At 38.9% G+C, this 21,608-nt stretch overlaps 1 protein-coding gene across 1 annotated transcript in view; it reads left to right on the top strand.

Annotated features, from left to right (window-relative positions):
* The window catches only part of OTOGL (otogelin like), a gene marked incomplete at both ends in the record, with an annotated part of 145,047 nt that overhangs the window by 114,130 nt on the left and 9,309 nt on the right, over positions 1 to 21,608 (top strand). The window contains 11 exons of the mRNA XM_080659575.1: positions 3,379 to 3,520; positions 5,221 to 5,406; positions 6,809 to 7,021; positions 7,553 to 7,657; positions 8,500 to 8,607; positions 9,056 to 9,157; positions 9,672 to 9,776; positions 9,860 to 9,900; positions 17,683 to 17,746; positions 19,056 to 19,234; positions 19,656 to 19,760. Of these exons, the coding sequence (XP_080515701.1) occupies positions 3,379 to 3,520; positions 5,221 to 5,406; positions 6,809 to 7,021; positions 7,553 to 7,657; positions 8,500 to 8,607; positions 9,056 to 9,157; positions 9,672 to 9,776; positions 9,860 to 9,900; positions 17,683 to 17,746; positions 19,056 to 19,234; positions 19,656 to 19,760 (1,350 nt within the window). The remainder of the gene's footprint in view (positions 1 to 3,378; positions 3,521 to 5,220; positions 5,407 to 6,808; positions 7,022 to 7,552; positions 7,658 to 8,499; positions 8,608 to 9,055; positions 9,158 to 9,671; positions 9,777 to 9,859; positions 9,901 to 17,682; positions 17,747 to 19,055; positions 19,235 to 19,655; positions 19,761 to 21,608) is intronic.

Raw genomic sequence — 21,608 nt, 5'->3', positions numbered from 1 at the left:
TGTCTGCTAAATATCAGCCTTTCTCCTTTCAACACTTTGAATATTTCAGAGTTTTTTCTGTCCATAGGTTTTTATGCTTTCCTCTTTCAATCTATTTTAACATGGTGACTCCTCTTGCTCACTAAAAGGTTTTCTTAAATTGAGATCCACAAGGCAGAGAAGAGATCCATTTTATTCACCTTTATATTCCTCATGCATAGCATAGTGTCTGATATGTAATCAGGTGCTCAATAAATTATGGAAGTATGCATAAATCAATAGATGAATGGAGGCTATAAGAGAAACAGCTTTTGGGGGGAGTGTAAATGGAAAAGGGTATCATTTTTTATTTTGAGTAAGTTAAGTCATGTGGGACTTTAAAGCAAAAATAGCCACAAAACAACTTCCTATCTAATAAAAGAGTAATATGCAAATTAACCCTCACTCCACTACACCCACAAGCCATGCCCACAAGCCACGCCCACCAGCCAATCAGGAGCAAATATGCAAATAAACCCAACCAAGATGGTTACGGCCACAGAGAGCAGGAGGGAGGCTTGGGTTTCCCCGGCAATGGAGGAAGCCAAGCTTTCCACCTGCCCTTGCCGGCCTAGGCCTCCACTCAAGGCTACAAAGTTTCAATGATAGAAGATTCATAAATCCAAACAGAAATGGCGGCAGCCACAGAGCTGGAAAGAGCAGGAGGCTAGGGTTGCCCCCAACGATGGAGGAAGCCAAGCTTTCCACACACCCTGGCTGGCCCAGGCCTCCGCTTAAGGCTACAAAGTTTCAATGATAGAAGATACATAAACCCCAACAGAAATGGCTGCAGCCACAGAGCAAGAAGGCTTGGCTCTGCTCCAGGCTACAAAGTTTCAATTGTAGAAGATAAATAAACTCCTGATACCAGGGCCTCCGCTTGGGTCGCCAGGGTGCGTGGCCGGCCTGCAAACCACCACAGGCCCCTCGCCCAGGCCACCCCACTTCCCAAGGGAACCACCACCCTGATCTGGGACACCCTCAGGGCAAACCAGCTGGCCCCCACCCATGCACCAGGCCTCTATCCTATCTAATAAAAGAGTAATATGCAGATTGACCATCATTCCAACACACAAGATGGCTGTCCCATGTGGTCAAAGATCCTGCCCCCATGTGGACACAAGATGGCCACCACAAGATGGTCAGCAGGGGAGGGCATTTGGGAGGGACCAGGCCTGCAAGGGAGGGCAGTTGTGGGGGACCAGGTCTGCAGGGGAGGGCAGTTGGGGGTGACCAGGCATGCAAGGGAGGGCAGTTTGGGGGGACCCAGTCCTGCAGGGGAGGGCAGTTGGGGGCAATGAGGCTGGCAGGGGATCAGTTAGGCATCAATCAGGCTGGCAGGGGAGTGGTTAGGGGGTGATCAGGCTGGCTGGCAGAAGCGGTTAGGGGCAATCAGGAAGGCAGGCAGGCGAGCAGTTGGGAGCCAGCAGTCCTGGATTGTGAGAGGGTGCAGGCTGGGCTGAGGGACACCCTCCTCCCCCATGCATGAATTTTGTGCACCTGGCCTCTAGTAGAAACATAATTCTGGAGTTCAGAGGAGATAAGCTGAGGCCAGAGATCAGGTTTGGGAAGTTATTAACATGTACATTTAAAAAAAATCATAATTACTGATATACCAGAGTCTGTTCTATAAACTTCACATATATTAACTAACAGCAATCTTAAGCAGTAGTAAGCTTATTATTGACTATTAGACTTACGAAGAAATCAATGCAAAGACTTTAATGCCCAGATGGTGGTAGAAACTGGAAATGGGTGAGCCCAGGAAGAGCGGTTGCAATGAGTAACATGACCAGGGGAGATGGAATTTAGAGAAACACTCCGAATGAGAGGCAGCAGAGAAAACAATGAGCAGGTGCAAGGCAATAGAGCTCTGTGCCCTCGAAGGAAACAGAGGGTTCTAAGAAGCAGAGAGGGTTCGTGGCATCATAGGCCTCTGAGAGGTTGGGGAAGGTTCAGAATATTAGTGTTCCTGGTATTTGACAATTAGGAGGCCCTGATGACCATCACAAGAATTCTGTGCAAAGTAAAGTAGTTGGAAACTGAGGGGAGGCAGCAATGGAGATTAAAAAGGAAGTGGACTCTTGCTTTGTATAGATATGAACCTTGAAGAAGAAATAATGGGATATGAAAAATATTAAGTATTTTATCTGAAACTTTGACATATGTTAGAATTTAGCATCTGAATGTAGATGCTTGGGGGTGGGGGTGGGGGCCCGGATAAGATGGCGGCAGAGTAGGTGAAAGTTACACTCACCTCCTGCCAGGTCCGAACTGGACTTACAACTAAATGACAGAACAGTCAACCTGAATGTCGATGCTTAGTATATTTGCTGAATGAATGAATAGAGAATTGGAATAAGGATCTTAAAAGTTAAATTACTTAGATTTCAGGCATCTCTAGATCAAAATGAAACAATCTGTAGGGGAAAAAATGGGTCCTAATTACATTGAGGTATGAAAAGTTAAATAAATTATTTGAGCAATGTATAACATTAATATACATTTTTTAAATCCTCACTGAGGACATGTTATTCATTGATTTTAGAGAGAGGAAAGGAGAGAAAAAGAGAAAGATAGAGAGAAAGAGAGAAAGATAAAAAGAGAGAGATGTGAGAAATATAGATCAGGTGCCTCCCGCATGCACCTTGACCGGGGATTGAACCCACAACCTGGGATGTGCCCTGACAGGGAATAGAACCCTCCACCTTTCAGTGGTGTATGGGAGGAGGTTCCAACCCATTGAGCCACACTGGACAGGGCTGTGCGTATTTTCTTAAGCATTTATAACCTCATTTAGTGAGCAATGCTGTGTATCATTACAGAAGGCTTCAGGAGCTTTAATTTTACTTATAATATATCAAGGTCTTACTCAATACATAGAAAAGACAGTTGTAACCTAAACTATGATATCAAAAATGGCTTTTGCTAGAGCCACATACTCTGCTTCTTTTCCACCCTTTTTTATAAATTGATTTTCATTACAGTTGACATGCAATATTATACTAGTCTCAGGTGTACAACATAGTGATTAGACATTTATATACCTTACAAAGTGTTCACCCCTATAAACATTAGGATAAGTACCCAAAAGTGGGATTCTTTTCCATCTTTATAAGATTAGTTTTATGTAGATTAGAGCGGACAGTACTTATATTATTAAAATGTGTTTTATCCAAAATATTGTAAATTCAGAGTTGACATCTCATACCGTGAAATTTTGAAAATCTAAGGTCAAAGAAGAACCATAATGCACATTAACTTGCTACTCTTTGATTTTCCAAATAGTTTTAGTCTAGCTTAGGGCATTTAGAGAAATAAAATAATACAACTTATCCAAAAGGCACAACATATTTCTAGGTTTCACCACAGAACTTTTGTGAAAAGATGTGGATCAATTATACCAATCATTGGAACCATGAATGTGATGCACCGTCTGCGTATGTGGCTCTGTGCAACAATTTTGACATCTGTATTCAGTGGAGGACACCTGATTACTGCTGTAAGTAGTACACTACAAATCATATTTTCCAACAGCCAAGGGACTTTTCATTTTTTTTGCATTCGCTTCTTTCATTTTCTTTTCATTTTTTATCACAAAATAATTTCATAAGAATAACTGCATATCAATCTAACCTAGAAGCAGGAGGCAAGCTTTCCCACAGGCAACTTCTGTTTCCATCCTGATCTAAATTTAAAGTAAACCTCAATTACTGTAAAAGCAAACCTAGTCCAGCAAAGTAAACTGAAAAGTTAAAGAAATTACAGAGGGTTGAAGAGGGGCTTTAATTCTGTATCTTACAATGCATTTTGTTCATCCCATTTAACTGCTTCATTCCCCCCAGCTTGTTCTTATTCATTTATTATGTGGAGAGGATGGAGATTTTTGCCCCCTTTTTCTCCTTTCCTGACATAATATCCACTTCCAAGAAATAGATATTTCTGGCTTTCTTTGATATCTACATTCAATATTCTCCCAATTACATGGTTGTATTTCCTTTTTCCTTTGTATGCATTCTGTTTTCATCTATAGGGTTCATGCTTTCCCATCAAGTTGTAATGCTTTTCATAAAACATTTATAAAACATTTCACCAATCCTGAGCACATCTTACAGAAATATCAATTTAATTTAAGAAATAGTGACTAAAAGGATTAAATGGTAAAAGATTTCAAAATGAATGTTACTCAAATGCTCCAAAATAAAAGTGTTTTTCTAGGGGAAAAAGAATAAAATGCATAGAGAAAGAATAATATGTCACAAACACCACCTACATGACTCCACATCAGAGATGAAGCGGCTCCCCCTGTGCCCTTCTATCACCTTCGTCTCCCTGCCCTCCCAGATGTCATCACTACTCAAGAGTAGGAGTGCCTGGTTCACAGGGAATGTATGACCTCACCAATTTTACAAGATACTGCCAAATTTTTTTCCACTGAGATTTTATCAGTTTGCACACCCACCAGCTCTGTGCTCATTTTTTTCTTCTCTTTTTTTTTTTTTTTGAGAGAGAGGAAGGGAGAGGGATAGAAACATTAATGAGACAGGAACATCATTGATCGGCTGCCTCCTGCACACTCCACACTAGGATCGAGCTCCAACCCAGGCATGTGCCCTGACCAGGAATCAAACCGGCGACCTCTTAGGTCCAGAGTCGACCTAAACCACTGAGCAACACTGGCCAGGCTGTGTTCATTTTTTAACAGTATGACTTTTTAAGATCACTGAAAATAAACAAGAATTTTCTAAAACATCATTTAGAAATTGCTCAACAATGGTAGCTTCTTTTGACAGTGAAGGATTGAACTTAAATATGCAGCATTTGTTATCTTTATGACATGGTTGAGTTGCATATTTAAAGTGTATTTCTTTGCTTTTTCTGTAGAACTGAACAGGAATTTCATAACAGTTGACCCTATATTTATGCCAATGAGATTTGGGCTGCTTATTGGTGAGATTCATTTACTATAAATCAGGTGAACTTTTCTTACCATAATACTAGCTGGACACCTGGAAGATATTCAAAAATACCCACCTGTTTTTAAATTTTCTGATTTGTGATCACATAATAAATGAAAAAACAGGCTTTGAAGAAACTGAAATGTGAAAATTACTTTCAAAAAGAAATCGACACCTCTTCCTTTTATAGAATTCAAATAGATTACTTTTATCATTAGCAAACTCTGTCCTCTATTCCTCCTAGCTCTGAGTTGCCCAGAGGGTAAGGAATATCAACCCTGTGTGCGACCCTGTGAGGCAAGAACATGTCTGAACAGATGGTTCTATGGACACTCTTCATGTCTGAATGTAAGAGAAGATTGTGTGTGCAAAAATGGAACCATTCTTCACAGGCCATATTCAACTCAGTGCATTCCAGAGGAGGAATGTGGTAAGCAGCAAAGTACAAAATGACCTCTTATGGGTCCAGCAAACAAATAAAACATTGTCAGATCTTAAAGAGATATACTGAGAAAGATTGATCACAAGTAACCTAGCTGTTGGAAAGGAACTGAATTTGTTAGTTTGTAGTTGGGTTTTAGAGGATTTCAATTGAAGTTATCAAAACAGGAGCTTTGGTGGTAATATGTTTTAAGCTCCACCTGTGCCTTTAATAAGTGGGCAAGAGTATGGAAAACTAAGACTGAAGAGTGTAGTATGTGAATTAATTCAAATTCCAATTATTTCAAGTTTCCAGCTTTATCTCTGTAAGCCTGAGTCATGCATCTGTAAAATGGGGAAAATACCCATAAGGTTAGTGTGGGAGTGCACAAAATAATACAAAGCATTTCACAACAGTGCCTTGAGAAAAAAATAGTGCTCGAAAATTTCAGATACTGTTATTATCTGAGAGAAAAGAGTTAATATTTCTGCTTTCATTTTCAAACCATTTTATGCTATCACATTTTCTCCATAATGGTTTCAGGTGAAAAATTGAGAAAATTTCAGTCTAGCAGTCATAGGGCTCATCATCACAGTTAGAAGAAAAGACATTTAGATAAAATTAAAGAAAAATTATTTAGGCATGTAGAAGTGAAATGCATATGTAGTTTCAGAAATAAGTTTGTGTTTGCCATTGAGGGAAGTATTTGTGGAGACTTTGAGAATATATAGGCATGCTTATGTTTGTTTTCAAGAACCTATAAAGTTGGCTTTCTAGTAAATAGGGTGGTATAAAATAAGTTCATTGGAGGCTGGGATGCAGTGGGTCACTACATTTATCTTTACTACTCCTTAAAAGAACTACTAGAGAACCATATTTATTATTAAGTAAAACTTTAATAATAAAACCAATAGAGTCACTAAATAATTTATTTTGTTGCCTACTTTCCATGTTTAGACTTTAAAGTTAAAATATTTTGAATTTTCATATCACAAAAAAATGTTAAGGTGAGGTAGGGATTATCTTGTTTTCTCATACCACTCATTTTCAACAGTTGATATTTTAAAGCATTTAAAGTCATGTTACCGTGTTTGTTCAAGTGAAGTAAATTGTGTTAACAAGACTTAAAATGAAAGTAATTAAACAATTATGCTATTTATAAAATAGAGTACACAAATTTACAGAGACTTTTGGAAGGGAAATATATTTTCTGTGGAATACATCAAACACTTCATTGAAGAAAAATACAAGCTAGTATCTGATGAATGAAAAGACAAATGTGAGAAAGGATAGTTGTGCGATACGTTATCTGTGCCGCTGGGCCAAGTCACAGCCTGAAGTCAAACTACAGCAGCTTGATTGATGGTAGTGCCCAGTTAACGAATGATGAGACATTGTCTATCTTTTTAAGCGTGTACTGACAGTGAAGACCAGCCCCGCACTGCTGGGGAGATTTGGAATGGGGGTGTTGATGAATGTGCCCTCTACAAATGTCTGGAGAATGGAAGCATCATTCCTATAGAGCCTGACTGTGATGAAGAGCCCTCGCCCATTTGTGAAAGAGAGGCTGAGCTCATCATGGGCATCATTGACAAGGAGTCCTGCTGCTCAAAGGAGGTTTGTGGTATGTACCCAGCTGAAGCTGTACAGTCAGTTCATGTCACAAAACATGTATGTTTACAACCATTGTGAAAAAGTGGGTGTGCATGATGCTGGGTATAAAAAAATGCAAGTTTGAGGTAACAACGGAAGTTTTTCTATAAATTTCACTTGCACTTTCTCAAAGCAAGTTTTGTCTCATTATGGTTTTGCTGATTTTGCAAATACACATGCAAAACTCTATTAGTAGTCAACAATATTCAGTAACACATGATAGAAATGTGAGAAAGGATAGGTGTGTGACATGCTATCTGTGCTGCTGGGCCAAGTCACAGTCTTAGGATCTGGGAATCTTCGGTTTATGACAATCAAGGGTGAAAAATAAGTAAACCTTACATCTGCTGCCTTTTCACCTATAACCAATTTTGTAAACAGAATGGGTTGAACTGAAGTGTGAGAACATGCATAATGAGAATCATTTCCCTGCTTTGAATTGGAATCACTAGGTTTTAGTTATGTTCATTAATATTTTAAAGCTTCTGTTTCTTATTTGCAGGATGTGACATGACCTTGTGTGATACTACCATTCCGACATGCACAGATAGCCAAAAATTGTACATTGGCCATAGCCCTCTTTCTTGCTGTCCACAGTACCAATGTGGTGAGTAATTGATTAGAAAAAATAATAGTGAGAGTCATTGTTCATTCAGGATAGTGGATTAGATTCTCATTCTTTGTGTATGCAAAGAAATAATCTATTTTTAAGATTGTGGAGCTCTGGCTAGGTGGCTAAATTTGTTGGAGCATCGTCCCATACACCAAAAGGTTGGGGGTTTGATTCTGGCCAGGGCACATACCTTGGTTTTGAGTTCAATCTCTGATTGGGGCATGTACGGGAGGCAACTAGTCAATGTTTCTCTCTTACATCGATGTTTCTCTCTCTCTCTCTCTCTCCCCCCCTCTCCCTCTGTCTCTAAAATCAACAAACATATCCTCATATAATTTAGACATTATATGTATATATATAGTAATAAACTCATTTTAAAGATTTTGATATTTTGGAAATATGTAGAAAATATATCTATATATAAAAAAGCCTAAGCAACTATTATGACCAGTCGACAGAAAGACCAGTCGACCAGTCACTATGATGAGCACTAACCACCAAGGGCAAACACTCAATGCAGGAGATGCCCCCTATGGTCAGTGCACTCCCACAGCCAACCTCCTGGGGCCGGCCAACCTCCCACAATCCCTCCTCCTGGCCGGCTGGCCCCCATTGGCCCCAATCAGGATTGGGCTAGCCAGCCCCTATCAGCCCCATCGCTGGCCAGGCCAAGGGACCCCACCCATGCACAAATTCGTGCACCAGGCCTCCAGTAAATATATATTCAAAGATAACTTAAAATGCACTATTTCATTTATTTTATCCCACAATATGCAGTTTTTTGTGTTTTTTAAAAAATACTATGCAGTATTTAAAATAACTTTGTGCTTCTGCAGAATGTGACCCATTGAAATGCCCCAGTTTTTCAATACCAGAATGCAGAGAAGACCAATTCATGTTTCAAGTTCAACACGATGAGCCTTGCTGTTTTGCTCCTCTCTGTGGTGAGTGTTATATGAGATAATTTCTTGGAAGAAGGAGGATACAGGGAAAATCTCTTATTTGATGTGAATTTCATGGGACTGATGGAAACCAGTATTCTGCTTTTATAGGAATTCAACTGAATGAGAACAATAAACAAGAAAGCCTAGCATTTTAAATGACTCTTACAATTATTAGTTAGTACTACTTTTCCCTATCTACAAATAATACATATATCAATCAAACATCTTAATGCCCTATGTTTTTGGTAAAATGGTATTCTATGTCACTCTGCTTGGAAAGCATAAAGCAATATACTCAGGCAGTAAAATTGTTTTTATGACAAAATATGATCTGTTGAAGCTTTATTTTTATTTATGTTGATTTTCTATACATACATTAATCTGAACTAATGTTAGATATATTTTTTTTAGCTCAGCTGTAACTTCTGGCTTTTCGTTTTACCTTTAGTGTGTGAATCTTGCACTGAACCTATTCCACTATGTACCGATGGGGAATATCTCACTGTGGACCTTAATACCACACAGTTCTGTTGTCCTCAGTATTACTGTGGTAAGTATATCTTAACTAATTTGAAATATTGAAAGTGTCCAAAGTTTTAAGAAGCTCAGTGCATCTTAGTGCTACTGTCATGTCAGACTATAGTTGAATTCTAGCATACAAAATACATATTAAGCATAAATAATGTTTTCATGTATCTAAGAGCTCTTCTTGGATAATACCATTACCTACCAAAAATAGATTAGCTATGACAAAAGCTCAGCTATGACTTGTCCCATTATCCTAGAATTTCTACTCATCTAGTTGATTCCATACCCACTTCACTTCCTTTCTCTTCTTGTACTCCTGCCATTTCTCAGGGCTCTTTAACTTGGTGCGCTGTCCTACTGTTGTTGTATGTGTTATGAATCATTTGTTTGTCCTCACCAGCACAGGGCAATTGGGTGGTGGGAGGAGGCAATGGGGAGAAATGAACTCAGGCACTGCAGCAGTGGCAGTGAATTAATTGGTAGGAAACTCCTGATTCCATGAAGTTAATCTTTACCCATGTAATTTTTCTATCTAGTTTGTGAGCCAAATCTTTGTCCTGTGCCACTACTCAACTGTGCAGAAGATATGAAACTTGTGAAAGAAAATGTATCTGGTCAATGTTGTCCAATATGGCATTGTGGTAATTAATTTTCATATTTTAAAGTTTTATTACAATACACTAATGTATTCTGATCATTATAAATGTTGATTTTTGCCTTTTAGAATGTAGCTGTGAGAACCTTGTTATACCAACTTGTGAAGTGGTAAGAACACATATTTTAATTGACTTGTCATCTAATTTAAATCGGTTTTTTCTTCCTTTACCTCTCTTATTTCTGAATTCCTAAAATTAATGGAATTACCCTCCTTAACTTGTACTGAAGTAGATGAAAACAATGTGCTCTGATATTAGAGAACTGTCAACGTTTTATGTTCTACTTCAGACAGTAAAGTACAATACCTTATTTTTTTCCACTGGTGACTGAATCTACTAATCTCATATCTAATTAAGTTCACTAGTCTTAAAAGCAAGCAAACCATTAAAATAATACTATCTCACTATTGGTATAGATAGTGGTGATGGTTTCATGGATATATATTTATTTTCAAATTCATCAAGTTGCATGTCAAATAAATAAAGTAATTGTATTTTACAAAAACATTAATTCAACATTTACTGTAATGATGTGTTATCTATTTTTGCATAGTATGTGAATCTTGTATAAATAATTTTGTATAAATAACTTTCATAAAATTATCTCATTTGATATTTTGTGTGCACTATATACACATCTATAAAATAAAATAGAATTATTGTATTGTATTTTCTCAGGTTCTTAATAGTTTACATAACATGTTTGGCATATTATATCAATGAATCTTCCCAATGTAGGTATTTTTAGCTCATTTATAAATAAGGAAATTGAGGTCTGAGGGGATAAATTATTGACTGAGATCTTCAGGCCTCAAGCCAGGCATTGTTTTGTGTATATGTTTGTTTATGTGTATTTCTGTCTTCTTTTTTAAAAAATATATTTTATTGATTTTTTAACAGAAAGGAAGGGAGAGGGAGAGAGAGTTAGAAACATCGATGAGAGAGAAACATCGGTCAGCTGCCTCCTGCATACCCCCCACTGGGGATGTGCCTGCAACAGAGGTACATGCCCTTGACCAGAATCGAACCTGGGACCCTTCAGTCCGCAGGCTGATGCTCTATTCACTGAGCCAAACCGGTTAGGGCTGTATTCCTTTATTCTTTCCACTCTGTCTTTATTCTATCATTTCCTTTACAAAGTGTACACAAGACATAAGTTGACACAAGAACAAAGGCAAGAATAAACTGTCTTGTTTCTATTAGTGACCTTGCCTTTCTTTAACTGTGACTCACTTTCCTAACTGTAATATGAAAATAATAACAATACCTGTTATGTGAATGAAATAAATGAATATAAATTAGATAATACTTAACATATAACAAGAGTTCAGTATTAGTGATAATTATTATAACAACTCCCCTCCCCCATACTGAGAATTTTACCGCAAGGTGTAGATCATCATGGAGATGGAAGGTGAGCATCAAGAGAAGCTTGGAAGAAAGTGATAGTCATGTGAGGAATCTATATATATATAAAGAGCCAGGGTCCGTAACGTCTAAAATGACCGAAGGGATGACCAAATGCCAGGCTGCATGCACAGCAGGCTCTGGTGGGCGTGGACTGGTGAGCGAGCTGAACTGCTGACCTCTCAGAGAGAAAGAGAGGCAGGGCTGATCAGCAGCTGCCACAGCTGCTGGTGAGGCCTGGAGAGAGAAGCAGGGTCTGATCCACAGCCTCCGTGGCAGCTGCTGATCAGCCCTTGCCTCTCTCTGTCTCCGGGCCTTGCCAGCAGCCGCGGCTCTCTCTCTCTCTCTCTCCGAGAGGTCAGCAGTTCAGCCCCACTCGCCAGCCGCCTGGGGTGGCTGCTGATCAGCCCCACCTCTCTGATCAGGCCCAGAGATAGGCCCAGAGATGCTTATTGGCATATAAACTGACCAATCAGAACCAAATCTGGGTAAACTGCAAGAAGCCAATGGCTGCCTAGGAGGCAGGGCTTTTGATGCTGACTGGCATAGAAACCAACCAATCAGAACCTAATCTGGGTGAAATGCAAAGGCAGAACCTAAGGTGGGGGCTGAGGAGGGGTTTTAAGGGCAACAGCTGTTTAGTGTAAGCTGTAAGAAAGCGGTTCAATTTTTTAATGACCGGTTTGGCAGTATAGTGCATATGGCCGGCTATCAGTCCAGATATAGGGATTAGGTATATTTGTCTGCCAAGAGCATCTCCTCCTGCTGAAAAAGGCTCCCTCCCCCCCCCCCCCAATTAAGCAATCCTATCCTATATAATCTATCTTTACTAATAAAAGGGTAATGTGCTAATTAGACCAGGTCGACTGGCCATCTTCTGGACATCCGACTTCCTTTCGGACAAAGCTATTGTGGTGGGGGCTGAGGCAGAGGCAGTTAGGGGTGATCAGGCTGACAGGGGAGGGCAAATGGGGGTGAGATCAGGCCAGCAGGGGAGGGCCATTGGGGGCAATATCAGGCCAGCAGGGGAGGGCAGTTGGAGGCGAGATCAGGCATGCAGGGGAGGGCAGTTGGGGGCAAGATCAGGCCAGCAGGGGAGGGCAGTTGGGGGCGAGATCAGGCCAGCAGGGGAGGGCAGTTAGTGGTGATCAGGCAGGCAGGCAGAGGCAGTTAGGGGCAATTGGCAGGCAGGCAGAGAGGTTAGGGGTGATCAGGCAGGCAGGCAGAGGCAGTTAGGGGCAATTGGCAGGCAGGCAGAGAGGTTAGGGGTGATCAGGCAGGCAGGCAGAGGGGTTAGGGGCAATCAGGCAGGCAGGCAGAGGCAGTTAGGGGTGATCAGGCAGACAGGCAGGTGAGCAGTTAGGAACCAGCAGTCCCAGATTGCGAGAGGGATGTCTGACTGCCTAAACCGGCAGTCAGACATCCCTCAAAGGGTCCCCGATTGGAGAGAGTGCAGGCTGGGCTGAGGAACCCCCAACACCCCCTCCCCTGCCCTCCGTGCATGAATTTTGTGCACTGGGCCACTAGTAATAAATAAAAAGAGGTGAACTATTCCAGACTGGGGCTAGTATGAACATAAGTACATGCCCAAAGGAGTGAGGTAAGATATGTATGCTGAAGGATCACGACCTCTCTCTTTCCTTAAGAGAGAGCTAACTAACCTGAGGAGGAACAATGAGGGATGAAGAACTATCCAAATTGTTGAATTAAGGAGGGATTTAAAGGCAAGGCTGAAAAATTTTTATTTGATTTATTAATTTATTCTTTTCAGTTAATCATTCAACCAATATTTGTTGAAACACAATTGCGTCTGGTTATGGTGCCAGCCACTTAAAAATGCACAGTCCTACCCTGAAGAGCTCAGTGTAGATTTAATGTGATAGGAGATAGAAGGGGTCTTGTATCAGATAGGAATTATTAAAAAAATGGTGTTTGAGGGGGCAGATATTGATAGTCCTGTGAAGCAGAATAAGGACAGTTAAACATTAGGGGGCAGGATATCAGCAAGAGACTAATATAGCTGCTCATGAACTTGAGTGTAGTGAGATCAATACAGAAAAGAAGTGTGTGTGGGGAGGTAGAGTATGTTTGAATTCGGGAGGGCAAAATGGAAGACTCTGGCCTTTTGTAATGTATTTTACAAGTGAGTGTGTGTGGGGGTGGGGGAAGATGAAGAGAAGGAAGGAGGAGAGGAGGAAGAAAAATGAAAGACAGAGAGATATGTACAGAGAGCTCTAAAATACAAGGCTCAGACACTGAATTCAGAAATACTGGATTCTTGGACAAACACTGATGGTCAAAGGAGCAGATCAGAGTGACGCTGGGATTTTACCTTTACCAGCCTCTTTCAGAGCTCTTCTGCTGGTCTGAAAGAGGTAACACAATGTCCTAAGGCATTTCAATAACCTTCAACACAACAATATAAACCACTAGAGGCCCGGTGCACAAAATTCGTGCATGGGGAGGGGGGCTCAGCCCAGTCTGCACCCTCTTGCAATTGGGACCCCTTGGGGGATGTCCAACTGCCGGTTTAGGTCCGACTGGGCCTAATCTGGCAGTTGGACATCCCTCTCGCAATCTGGGACCACTGGCTCCTAACCACTCGCCTACCTGCCTGCCTGATTGCTCCTAACCACTCTGCCTGCCTGCCTGATTGCCCCTAACTGCTCTGCCTGCCTGCCTCATCACCCTTAACTACTCACCTGCCTGCCTGCCTGGTCACCCAACCACTCTGCCTGCCTGCCTGATTGCCCCTAACCGTCTCTGCTTCAGCCTCCACCACTGCAGCTTCATCTGGAAGGATGTCCAAAATGATGCCCTGAAGGTCGTTCAGCTGTCCGGTCTAATTAGCATATTATGCTTTTATTATTATTGATTCCTTTTCCCCCATGGGATTTTGTGCCTCCTCTGTTCGGGGTTCCTTGAAACTTCTTTGAGTAGGACCCTCTATGTTCATTCTTTAACCTTTGTGTGGTTGTTACCTTAACTATGTTTCCTTTCTTCTCTTTTTCTCTTTTTTTGTGTGCCTTTACTGCCTATTTTGGCCTAACCACCCACCAACCAAACACATTCCTGAGTGTCCCTCCCTTTACCTGCCCCCTCCCCTTTAATGAGTTTCTACCAATCTTCACTTACCCTTTCTCTGTGTTCTTCTCCCTCCCCAATATTTGTAGTAAATACTGATCCATTTAGTTCATTACCAGCTCAACATTCAATGTCTGAATATTATATATGAATCAAACTTTGACATTACTCAATTTTGCAAATATTTATTGAATGGCGATTATATACTAGCATCATTCTGGGCACATACAACATAAACAGTAGTTTCGATAACTTTACCCAAATATACCACAACCATCCATGCATCATAATTTAGTTTTAACATTCATTGTTCTACATAAGCATTGACCTGGCCCATTGTTCCTGAGTTCTCATTCTGAATGATGGCTGCTGGTTTCAGTGCATATGATATTATCTGTATATATTTAACATCACATTAGTTTTTCACATAGACAATAGATGCATTTCAAGCTAAAGACTCTATGTGAGAATTTTGCAGTATTTCTTTTTATTTTTTTCAGTAACAGCTTTATTGAAATACTAGAGGCCCGGTGCATGAAATTCATGCATTCGGGGGGCGGGGGGAAGTGTCCTTCAGCCTAGCCTATGACCTCTTGCAGTCCAGTCAGACATCCTTAGTGCTGCTGCAGAGGTGGGAGAGGCTCCCACCACTGCCACTGCGCTCGCCAGTCGTGAGCCTGGCTTCTGGCTGAGTGGCGCTCCCCCTGTGGGAGCACAATGACCACCAGGGGCAGCTCCTGCATTGAGCATCTGCCCCCCCCCCCCCGCCCCCGTCAGTGTGCATCATAGCGACCGGTCATTTTGCCATTTGGTCAATTTGCATATTAGCTTTTTATTATATAGGGTAATTCACACTAGAGGCCCGATGCACAAAATTCGTGCAAGGGGCTCGGCCCTCGCAGCCCCTCGCAGCCTCGGCTGGCCCTCACAGCCCCTCGCAGCCTCGGCCAGCCCTTGCAGCCCTGGCTTTGTCCAGAAGGTTGTCTGGACGGTCATCTGGAAGGTCGTCCGGACAGTTGTTCTGCTGTTCAATCTAATTAGCATATTAGCTCTTTATTATATAGAATTATCATACAGTTCAGTTACTTAAAGTGTACAATTCAATGCTGTTTAGTGTATTCATAGAATTGTGAAACATCAACACAATTAATTTTAGAATAGTTTTATCACACCTAGAAGAGACCACCTATTAGCAGTCACTCCACACTTTTCTACAAACTCCCCAGCCATTGGAAATCACTAATCTACTTTTTATCTCTATAGATTTGCCTATTCTTGGTATTTTACATAAATGGGATTGTATATTATGCAGCCTTTTGTAATTCCTTTTACCTAGCATAAGATTTGTAAGGCTCATTCATCCTGTACCATGTATCAGTACTTCATTCCTTTTTACTGTTAAATAATATTGTATGAATATGCCTAGACATTTATCCAAAATAAAGATATACAATGGCCAATAGAACATGAAAATTCTTTAACTGGCATCATTAGCTATCAGTTAAATGCAACTTAAAACCATAGTAACATACCACTTTATCCCAAAAAGACAGATATTAACACATATGGGCAAGAATGGAGTAATTGTAACCTTCATATATGGGATTGTAAAATGGTACAGCTGCTTTGGAAAACATCCTGGTAGAGTTATCATATGACCCAGCAATTCCACTCCTAAGTATATACACATGAGAAATGAAAGCACATGACCATACAAAAGCTCATATGAATGTTCATAGCAATACTATTCATAAAGTCAAAAAGTGAAAACAGATTATGGTGATTTTGCTACAGACTTTAAAGGAGTAAACAAAAAGCCATTATGTTCGTACTGGTAGAGCAATTAAGGAGATATTTCCTCTTGGTGAAACTGGGTACTTAGAAAATAAAAGTGTAACCAAATATGTGGATAAGATCCAAAGGAAATATAAGTAGAAGGAAAGAAGAGAAGATTTAAGTCTAAACTTGCAAGGGCACATTGGGCATTGTGGATTTAATTATTAAAAACAAGTGGTTAAGTGACTTAAACAAGGTAGTATGTACCCAAAACCTCCTTATCTAATCTTCTGGAGTAGCTAATACAGTGAGATAATTTAATTTATTATTTTTAACTGCATATTTCTAACATTTTATTTCCAATCTCATCGGAATTATGTAACGACTAAAAGTCATAAAACCTCATTTGAGTTAACATTTATGCAACTACTTTACAACTTGTAAAAGCACTATGAAAAGTAGGATATTATTAGCTTATGGGGAAAAGTTACTTTTATATATGAATTTATTTGAATCATTTCTTATGTCAAGAATCAATTCATTTTATTACCGATCTTATGAAAATTAAATGTATCCTGGAAAAGTTGATGCTTAAAATGTAATTCTTAAAGCTTTAAGCCTGGTTTTACACTTGAGAGGAATCTAGACCCTTCCTAATAGGGCAAAGTTTGAGTACTGGTCATGACAACAACTTACTACAGCTAAAGGTTACACAACACCTTCTGTGTGTCTTTCCTATTCTAAGCTCTGTACATATACTCACCTGCCTGCCTGCCTGATCCCATTTATTTCTCTCAACAATCCTAAAGGTCAGGCAGTATTATTATCCCCACTTTACAAATGGAGTGAGGAGCAGACTGGCTAAGTAACCTGCCCTTCATATATCACACATCTAGTAAGTAGTAGAGCAAGATCAGCACACGGGCAGTCTTGTTCTTGAGTCTGTGTCGTTAAGCACTATATTATACTCTCCTGTTCCTGCTTCATATAACAGCAGCCTTGCTCAGATGCAGACATCAGAGCCTGGACAACTCCTGCAGAACAGATCAAGACCATTTCCATCAAGCAAAGTTTCCAGGATTAGCAAACATTTTCTTTTTTTAATTTAAAAAAATATATATATTTTTATTGATTTCAGAGGAGAATGGATATGGAGAGAGAGATAGAAACATCAATGATGAGCGAGAATCATTGATCAGCTGCCTCCTGCATGCTCTCTACTGGGGGGTGAGCCCACAACCCAGGCATGTGCCCTTGACCAAAATCAAACCTGGGACCCTTCAGTCTGCAGGCCGACACCCTATCCACTGAGCCAAACTGGCTAGGGCAACAAACATTTTCTTATATCTGATTACCCACTAGAAGCTTAGAATCAAACAATGTTTCACAGCTAGGACAGATCATAAAGATCATCTTATCTGACTTCACTCACTTAATAGATAAGCAAATTAAAGTTTATGAAGATTAAGTGATCCATGCTCACATTGTTCATTGTGATGTTTCCCCTTGAGCTATTAATTAAATGACCACCAGGTTAATCCAAGACTGTTCACCATCAAATATTTATTATGCACCTGCAGTACTATAACATTATATAATAATAAAAATAATATCTTTCTAATAGGGAGAATTTACTACAATAGACCAAAACTTTCAGAGTGACTGTGGATGTGTGCAATATCTCTGTGGTAACTATGTTTTTTATAACTTTTAAATGCTAGTGAATATTATTGGTATATGTTGTTTACTATTCATAAATTAAAAATAATTTTCTTTGAAATGGATTACACATTTTAAGCCATTTGCCAAGGTTTGAGTATAAAAATATTATAAATACTATTATATTTGTTTCTTCTTTTGTAAATATTTTTAAATGTTCTAAGAAATTTGATAATTGGACAGAAAAGTGAATAGTGTTTTTCAGAAGCATCACAGTATGTAAAGTTGATGCTAGGGTTCATATATACTTAATTTAAAAAAATAGACATATATAAGTGACAGATTTTTTTTGCTCACTGTTTTATTATTATTGACTAGATGCCCAGTGCACGGGATTCATGCACTGGTGGGGGGAATATTCTGCAAGGATCGGCCCTGAGCAGCTGCTCCCACTGTGGGAGCGCACTGACCACCAGGAGGCAGCTCCAGCGTTGAGCATCTGCTGACTGGTGGTCAGTACACCTCATAGCGACTGGTCGACCAGTCGTTCTGGTCATTCTGCCATTCAGCCGCTGGACTTTATTATAAAGGATGTTAACACTGCAAAGCAGAGAGTTGTTTTTTCTATGAAATAACAAAACTTCATATTAAGTATTAATAGGTTAACGGAAAATAAAATTTCTGTCCAAGAGCTTGAAACTTGTATTTTTATATGAGAGAAGGCTTAATTTCCGTGTTGGTGAGGCACAAAGATTTTCTGAACTGATTTCTTCATCACTATCTAGCTTACCCTAACATGCCACTCTTAATATGATAGCACATTGTATCAGTTGCCTTCATCACGAAGTATGATTTAAATGACTATTTATTTTGCAACACAATAAAATTAAAAATTTATTCTCAAAATAACAATTAAAAAACATTAAATGTTACAGAATCCCACCATGAAGAGATCTACTATTATTAATTTATACTTTGCCTCCATCTATATCCACTCCCAAAAATTGTCATGTTATGTTTCTGGAAGAGGGAACAATAAGTAGTTTGACAATCTCTTAGGTCTAAAATTCTGGAATCTACTATAAAATATAGTTCTGGAGGAAGTTCAATCAGTGAATAGCAGTTGAGTTTACAGATCAATTTCTTATTGTATGTTAAGGAATAAATGCGCTACATTATTAAGTAAATTCTTGAGTTATTAACAACATGTAAAGGTGAAGGTCTATTTTGGTTTTGGAAAAATTGCACATCACAATGAAAACATAGATTTAAATAAAAATTCCATTAAATGATTAATTAAAAGATTGTACTTTTTGTTGACTGTTTTTCTTTCCTTAGAAAAAGATGATGTGTGTGTATTTCAAGAAGTATCAGTATTGAATCCTGGCCAATCTATGATAAAGTATTTGGAAGGGGACTTTTGTCATATAATAGAGTGTCTGGAAGAAAAAGATAACTTTACAGGCTTTCACACTCTGAATTTTACAATGGTGAATTGTTCAAAAGAATGTGACATTGTAAGTATTCTTTATAAGTCATTCTGGTGAGAATTAATCTTAAAATGGCAGCTATAAAATTTGAGCTAGGAAATACTGCATAAGTTAAAAATGTATACTTGAATAGTTCTTCAATAACCTATTAATTTATAACATATCTACCTATTACAGATTTTTCTTTTCTTGAACTTCAGAAGTCTTATTATCTACAGCTTACTTAAACTGAAGTTGTTATACCTGCTTGATGAATCTTGGCCGGTAGATGTGAAGATTATAGCAATATAAAGTCAATTCTTCTATGAAATACTCTAAATTCAACCTTAGAAATGCTTATAGATGTTCTGAGAGAGCATATATTTATGCTGGGAAGCACTTTCAGAACTAATTAATTATATACTGGTGTTGTTATGGGGCTTATTCAATGTATTATTATCATACACAGCACCAGGTATATACTCCATCTCCAAGTGATTATGATTGTTGTGGTACCTGCAAAAATGTATCCTGCAAATTTCAAATGGAAAATGGAACATCAGTTATATATGAGGTATGAATTCCTTATTTTCTAAAAATATGTTCATTGGAGGATAATCTTTATGCTGCTACTTTCTGAAGAAGACATTCTTAAATCAAATAAGTTTTCAAAATGCCACAAACACACAAATACACACAGGGAGTTCTACATACAATAAACATACCCATATACAATATGCTTTTAGTGGACAAGATACAGTTATACTGTAAACTATCTGATACTTTCTGTTGTAAAGAACCATGTTTAACTCATTTCTCAAACTTATTTTATATTCTTCATTTTTAAAAATATGTCTTTATTGATTTTAGAGAGAGGAAGGGAGAGGGATAGAGACATAGAAATATCGATGAGGGAGAGAGACATCAATTCTGCTGCCTCCTGCACGCCCCCCACCAGGGATGGAGCCCATAACTGGGGCATGTGCCCTGACTAGGAATTGAACCGGTGACCTCTTGGTTCATGGGTTGATGCTCAACCATTGAGTCACACCGGCTGGGTTTCATTTTTATTTTTAAAATATATTTTTTATTGATTTCAGAGAGGAAGGGAGAGGAATTAAGAGATAGAAATATCAATGATGAGAGAGAATCATCTATCGGCTGTCTACTGCATGCCCCACACTGGAGATTGAGCCTGCAACCTGGGCATATGCCCTGACTGGGAATGGAACCGTGACCTCCTGGTTCATAGGTCGATGCTCAACCACTGAACCAGCCTGGCATTTTATTTTTATTTGTTTTAGATGTGAGGAATGGGCTTAGAGAAATGCTGATTTCTAATCATTACAAAGAAAACAATGATATTTTATTTACTCATTTGAATGAAACACTTTAATAGAAATCTGAAATTCAAGATGCTAATACTTTATTTTAGCTTTTGATGGTTCCAGTGGATATATAAGAATAAAGATTTAGGTCATTTGATAAATTTCATTTTTTTTTTAATTTTAGTTTTTAAAACATTTTTAATCCTCACTGGAGAATAGTTTTTATTGATATTAGAGAGAGGGAGGGAGGAAGGGAGGGAGGAAAGGAGGGGGGAAGAGAGAGAGAGATAGAGAGAGAGAGAGAGAAAGAGAGAGAGAGAGAGAGAGAGAGAGAGAGAGAGAGAGAGAGAGAGATGTCAATATGAGGAGAAACATCCATCAGTTGCCTCCAGGGGATTGAACCTGCGATTTAGGTATGTGCCCTCACCTGGAATTGAACCAGCAACATTTTTGCTGCATGGTTTAATGCTCCAACCAATGGAGCCAGCAGACACCAGACCAGGGCAACAAATATGCTATATTACATCTTTATACAAAAAATAATAATTATTCAGAATTTCTCCTTTATCTCATAATAACTTTATATAGGTTTGCAGACTGACCTACTTCTTCCCTAGAATTTTTAATGAAACTTTATAATTTTATTAGTAGTATGGTCAGATTTAGGAAGGTCACAAATTGTGTTTATAATTTATCTGAAGGTAATTCCAATTTATTATTGCTATCATTACATTTCTTCCATAAATAGTTTAATTATTTGTAGATATTATTTCTGGTGTTCTTAATTACATGGGATTACTCAAATACCCAAAATAAAAATATTTTTTCTATCCTGTACATTTTATTAAATAAGAAAAATGAACAATTATGTTTTCATACCATAGCCTATTGTTTTACAATGATGTGCAAAATAGTGTTATTGATTTGTTATCTTGTTGTTATTGTTTACCTGTTTATCCTAGCAGTATTTTTTGTTTTCTAATATATATTTTTAAAAGAGGGAGTCTTAAAAAAGGAAGCTTACAAAATGATTAGGAGACATAGGTGACAGTGAGAGAAAAGGAATCAGAGAATACTGGAAAAAATACAGTAAT

The sequence above is a fragment of the Plecotus auritus genome, assembly GCF_963455305.1.
Source record: "Plecotus auritus genome assembly, chromosome: 3".
Lineage (NCBI taxonomy): Eukaryota > Metazoa > Chordata > Mammalia > Chiroptera > Vespertilionidae > Plecotus > Plecotus auritus.
The sequence above is the reverse complement of the archived record's forward strand: the minus strand, read 5'-3'. Positions and strand labels throughout refer to the sequence as shown.